Below are 5,708 nucleotides of genomic sequence, written 5' to 3'. Positions count from 1 at the left end.
CTGAACCTGGACAGGAGATGTCCCCCACCCACAGATCCCATGGGGTCAGTTCCAGCGGTCCGACAGCATTTGCTACAGCCTGTTCCCAGACGTGGCATTTTTACCTCTGTGCTTACACTGCCAAAGATGTGCCTGCGCAGGGCAGAGAGAAGGGGGAGGGATCTGGTGTTTGGCTATGGGAAACGTCCGTGTGGCAACTCAGATCGCAGGCTCAGACTGCTGGGCGGGAAGAGGTTCCTCTGGATGGAGGTCTTCACCCCCTCTCCCTCGTTGCTCAGGTTCAGGCTGAGCCTCACTCTAATGAAGCCAAGGGTAGCCGTCTGCGAGCAGGAGGCAGAGCCCAGTTCCCCAAGCCCTTGGACCACATATCCTTATCTCCACCAGACAGAGAGATGCTGCTCTTTTGGAAGGCTTTTGTAACCAGTTTGCAGTGGGGTATATGGGATAACACCTTGGGTTAGGACCACTATCATCTTCTAGAGCAAATACCCCATGGATCTGCCAGAGCCAAAGGGCTCTGAGCATTTCTCAGCCCAGATGCCCTTGGTTCTTTTCTTAAGCTCTTAAGTCCTGCCTGGACTGCCTCATGCTGTGAGGGCAGGGGTCTTGGAGCACAGAGGAGAGGTAGTTGTGGAAACACCCCTGCTCAGACCAGCCCTGGGCTTTGGCAGAGCCTTGGAGGTGCTGGGGAGAGGGCTGGCTGGGCAGTGCGGCACTGGGCTGGTGGCTGGAGCTGGAAGGACTGAAATGACTGTCCGGTTCTTGCAGCTGAGCTCTGCTGGTCTCTGCTGATCTAAATAAAACACTCTAGTGCCTGGAGCTGGAACCTGCTATGGATTTGGTTTCTGACAAAGCTGGGCTATGTAACTTGAATATAAAATAAACCCTGAGCCAGAGCTGGCAGCCCTTAAATCAACTTCCACTTGTATTTTTCTGCTGAGATATGCCAGTAAATATTTCTAAAGACAGCTGACAGTGTATTTGGGAAGATATTCTGTCACATCCTACAAAATCTTGCATATCTTGCACAGGGCAAGATACAGATAAGATCACCCCTCTCCTCAGAGTTTAGGTGGCCACCACTGCTCGCCATCACCGATTGCCTCCCACAGCTGTCGGGAGAGCAGCCCAGCAGGACTGGAAGTGCCAAGGAAACTGTGCTAGGCTGGTTACTGACTTTTGTATTTGAAAAACAAAAAGGATTTTATTTCTAGTTTGAATTTATCTGGCTTCATCTAGCCACCAAGTCTCAGTCAGCTTTTGTCAGCCAGATTAAAGGAGTCTTTTCCTCTTGAGCTCAAGGTACTTAGGGAGCTCAAGACACCTTTGTCAACTTCGACATCTTTACAGAGACGACCCAATGAGACCTCCTGAGCAATGGAGATGGGTCTAATGCCCTCGCTCTTCTCCCCCTTCCACCTTCCCTGCCTGGTTTAGTGGGCAGGGTGCCTCTAGTCAGGAGGCTGGGAGCTACTTAGTTTTCCAGAAACACTGGAGGAAAACGGCCACCAGGCCTGCCACTATGGCCAGCACAATGAAAGAGACGGCACCTGCCCACAGACTGGGCTGGTGCCCCTTGACATGTTCCAGAGCCTCCGTGGGGATCATGTTGGTGAAGTTCAGCATGAAGCCCAGCGTCCAGCCGATGTCTGTGTTTGCTGCCTGAAGTGAGAGAGCAGAGATCATCCAAAAGTGCCTCTCCCAGGCACTGGTAGCTTTGGTGCAAGGGACTGACGGGCAACTCTCCCATGAGCTGCCCCAGCTGTGATTTCACACAACCTGGCTGTGGTGAACCTGATCTTACCAGCACCAGTTAAACAGAGAGCTTTCCTCTCCCCCCTTCCCAAGGGCTAAAGGGCAGCTGAAAATGGATGACTGCTCTGGTCCAGATGTGCCTCTGGGACCTGCACATGATTTTGGGTCTGAGCTTTCCTCCTCCCCCATGATCCTTTAAATTTGGTGATATTCTGGTTCAAATGGGTCATGGGGCCACCATCACCCCTCTGATGTTCATGTCAATTCTGCCCAACATCAGAGACCAAAGTGGCCAAATCCTGCTCTGCACTTCTCTGACCCCCTTGAAATTAGCTTAAGTTCACACCAGAGTAAGTGAGAAACAAGCTGGCATCAGAGGTTTGGGGGCAGGTAAGAGTGAAGCTGTGCTGGGATCACTGGGTAGCAGCCATGAGATGGGGACACATTTCTGGCACGGGGGGTGCCAGGGATGCTGCTCCTGAACATGTCTTCGGGCCGGGGCAAGGATGCGGCTGCAGCTGCAGCTGCCTGCCCGCTCCCAGTGCCCCGCATGGTGTTTACCTGCTGGCTGAAGTGGATGTTGCTCCACGTGTACTCATTGAACTTGTAGCCATCAAGCAGCAGTGTCAGGATGTAAATCGCCATGGAGCAGTACATGTGTAGGTACCCTTTCTCCTGCGGGAAGGTCTCCACCAGCTGTGGGGCCATCAGGGGACACGGTGCAACAGGGAATGAAATGGATGCTCAGAAACCCTCCCTGGCCCAAGGAACAGCAGGGCATGTGCTTCCTGGGCAGAGATTTGGGATGGGACAAGCACAGGGCTCCTTGCTGCCCTTCACAGGGCTCTCACCTCTGCCCAGTTCTTCTTGCAGAAGGTCTGGACCGTGGAGTTGACGTCGCTTAGAGACTGCTGGCTGGTCAGGTTCAGGAAGTGGAAGGTGTAGTAGAACCCAGCGAAGGCCTGGGGGATAAGGGGAGATGGTAAAAACTACATCTCCTTCCTCACCCAAAAAGACCACCCAGGGGCCCCTCTTGCCTGGGGACAAAGTCCCATGTAATTGCAAGGGTTCTGCATCCAGCACCCACTTGATGGTCTACCAGAAAGTCTTGGAGCTGGTGGACAAGCCCTGGGGCTGCTGCTTGCACTCTGAGCTAGCTCAGACTTGCTCCCTGGGACAGGATCTTCCTGTTTCCCTCAGGGAGGGCTGGGACGTTGCAGGAGGCAGAAGCCACCTCCCAGCATAGGAGAAGAGGTTTGCAGATGGGACCAGCTCTAGTGTCCCCTCCTTCCCCACCCCCTTCCACAACCAGTGGCAGAGGAGACTCCCACCCTCCGTCCTCCCCCACCACAGCCACAGGGACGGAGGCGCCTTACAAAGAACTGTCCCCTCACGGGCGGCTGATAAACCCCGTTGAACCCGCACGTCCTGTTGGCCCCACAGGTGAAGTTGAAGAGTTTCTGGATGGCGGTGCTGCACGCTGCTGGTTCGCCTGTCCCCGTCACCGTGAGGACTTGTGCAGGGCTGGGTGTGCTCGGTGCACGGACACAGGGACTGTCATAGAGGTCTGCCGTGGTGATGTTCTCCTGGTATCCCTTGGGGTAGCAGGGGTGTGATATGCGCTGGGGAGATGAGCTGCCCTGGAGGGAGCAGGAGTCATTAGCATCACCCTGGCACTGAGGATTAGGATGGTCTGCCGTGGTGATGTTCTCCTGGTATCCCTTGGGGTAGCAGGGGTGTGATATGCGCTGGGGAGATGAGCTGCCCTGGAGAGAGCGGGAGCCGTTAGCAGGGCTTGGCCTGGGATGCCAGTGAGACCCCACAGCCCATCCTGTGCTTAGACATGCCCAAAAAGCAGGATCTAGACCCTAGGAGGATTTGAGGAGAAGCAGGATCCATCCTTTGCATGATTAACCTGCCCACGGCTTTTGCCAGTCCTGCTGTCAGCCCCACCGCTGAGCTGTGCTGGGGTGGCGATGCCATGGCCAGCCTGTGCCTCCCCGCGGGTATGGCAACCTGCTCCTGAGGGCAGCGTCTGCTCTCTGCCTGCACGGAGAGCTTGTTGCTCTTGGCATTCGCTCTGTCCCCACTGCATCTGGCAGGCCCTAGACCAGAAAGGATCAAAGATTCGTCCCGCCTGCATGCTCCCTGAGCATCTCCATCTCCCACGGCGCTGGGCTATGCGCTCTGTCCGAGGTGAGACCGGAGGGCACTGGTTAGTGGTGGAGCAGCATGCAGGAGAGGACGTTGGGAATCCTCTCTCTGGGCAGAAATTGAGGAAGGGCAAGTGAATGGGGACAGGGAAGAACCTAAGGATACAGCTGGGCTTGGGAAATAATGAAAAATGCCATTACATCTGGGGAGAAGGGAGCCCTGGCAGGGAGCCACCACCACCTTCCACCCAAATGAGAGAATTTTTTGGTTCAGTAGACAAAGTCTAAGCCTCTCCCAGGTTTTTGGATTTGTGAAAATTCCCAATTCCTTAACGTTTTTTCCACAGGCATGCCCAAAATTTCTGGAAGACGTTTTTCATGGCAATGGGAAATGGTTGAGCAGATCCTGGTGACCAGTGGCTGTGGTACCTGGTGGAGAGCTGCCAGCAGCCTCTTCAAGGCCTGCGTCTGCCCATAGCAGAGGTAGCTGTGGGTGTAGAGCGAGTAGTCGGTGCCGTACAGCCTGAAGAAGACGGAGGTGTTCTTGTCCTCAATGGTCACTCCAGGCTGGAAGGTTATTTGTGTCGAGGCGCCTCCAAGGTCCAGAGCTCCCAGGACTTCGGTTTCCCGTGGATGTTCCCATTTCTCTGCAAAGGAAAACTGACCCCATAAGATGGCAAGTGTTAGTCTGAACTGCAGGGAGTCACAGTCCCTGTCCCTTCCCTCAAGGTTTTGTGGGCTCAGAAGCCGCTGAGGGACCTTCCACGTCCTGTCTCCCTGTTTAACCCCTTTCTGCCTATGTCCTCCTTGACCCACATAGACCTCCATGTAGCACTGAGGTCTGGCTCCTTGGCTGCTGCACATCAGCGAAGGAGTCTCTCGCCCCAAGAGACTTTGAGGAGGGGAAGAGTTCCACGTTCCACACACGTTCATCTGGGGTCTGGTATTGCTGCATCCCTGTGATACCAAAATCAGCCCATATGTAAGTGGAGAGTACAGGGACAGGCCGAGCTGGGCACAAAGAACCTTGATTCTGTTAATCACATCAGTGGAGTTGAATCTGTAGTTCACAGCCACAGGCGACTAGTCACAGGGTGACTAGTGCCCTAAAACTACATTTTTCTCTCCTCTGGGAATAAAGAAACCTGGGTGTAGCTCAGACAGGGATATATACACTGCTTACCCTCCCTCTGCCCTATCCCCCAGCCCACACCTTGACGAGCGTCTCCAGCAGGTAGTTGACGGTGATCCAGCTGAAGGAGCCCTCCTCGTTCCCCGTGAGGATCCGAGCTCCGCGGAAGTCCACAGGGTACTCGCCAATGGCCTTGGCAACCTCGGCAAAGACCTGCTCGGCCTTAGTGCTGTTCTGCTCCCTGCCCAGGGAAGGAGATAAATACCGCACGGTGGAGGAGGCAGTGGCTGGAGAGCTTTCGGTGCAGGGCTAACAGCAAGAGGCTGCTGTCTTCTGCAAAGGAGCGGGGCTGCTCAGAGGCAGGGCGCATCCCCATCCATCGCTGCCCTGCCTGTGGGCTGGCTCCTGCAAGCCGCCAAATCCCTCAGCTGCTGTGTTGGGAGTCTCCCTGAAAATGCTGCCTGCAGGCTCTGCCTGAGCATGCGGGAAGCTCAGTGCAAGTCTGGCAAAGGAGGCTGATCCACCTCTGGGGCTGCTGCCAGGCTGGTGCTGGAGTGGGCTGGGACGTTTCCCCGTGGGCACGGCAAGCGGCTCTCTTGGACACCCCGGCAGACTGCAGACATGGATGTTCTGCCCATCACCATGGCCTGCCCAGGCAGCAGCCCCCC

At 55.4% G+C, this 5,708-nt stretch overlaps 1 protein-coding gene across 1 annotated transcript in view; it reads right to left on the bottom strand.

Annotated features, from left to right (window-relative positions):
• Nucleotides 1–1,445: 1,445 nt before the first annotated feature.
• Nucleotides 1,446–5,708, bottom strand: part of LOC103921135 (ectonucleoside triphosphate diphosphohydrolase 8-like) — a 6,972-nt gene continuing 2,709 nt past the window's right edge. Inside the window, exons 4-9 of the mRNA XM_009329043.1 lie at nucleotides 5,122–5,281; nucleotides 4,338–4,568; nucleotides 3,132–3,395; nucleotides 2,607–2,717; nucleotides 2,317–2,451; nucleotides 1,446–1,662 (exon numbers count right to left, since the gene is read on the bottom strand). Of these exons, the coding sequence (XP_009327318.1) occupies nucleotides 1,471–1,662; nucleotides 2,317–2,451; nucleotides 2,607–2,717; nucleotides 3,132–3,395; nucleotides 4,338–4,568; nucleotides 5,122–5,281 (1,093 nt within the window). The 3' untranslated portion in view covers nucleotides 1,446–1,470. The remainder of the gene's footprint in view (nucleotides 1,663–2,316; nucleotides 2,452–2,606; nucleotides 2,718–3,131; nucleotides 3,396–4,337; nucleotides 4,569–5,121; nucleotides 5,282–5,708) is intronic.

This window comes from Pygoscelis adeliae, unplaced genomic scaffold, assembly GCF_000699105.1.
Source record: "Pygoscelis adeliae isolate BGI_AS28 unplaced genomic scaffold, ASM69910v1 Scaffold397, whole genome shotgun sequence".
NCBI classification, from domain to species: Eukaryota; Metazoa; Chordata; class Aves; order Sphenisciformes; family Spheniscidae; genus Pygoscelis; species Pygoscelis adeliae.
Note: the sequence above shows the minus strand (reverse complement) of the source record. Positions and strands in the feature narration are given on the sequence as shown.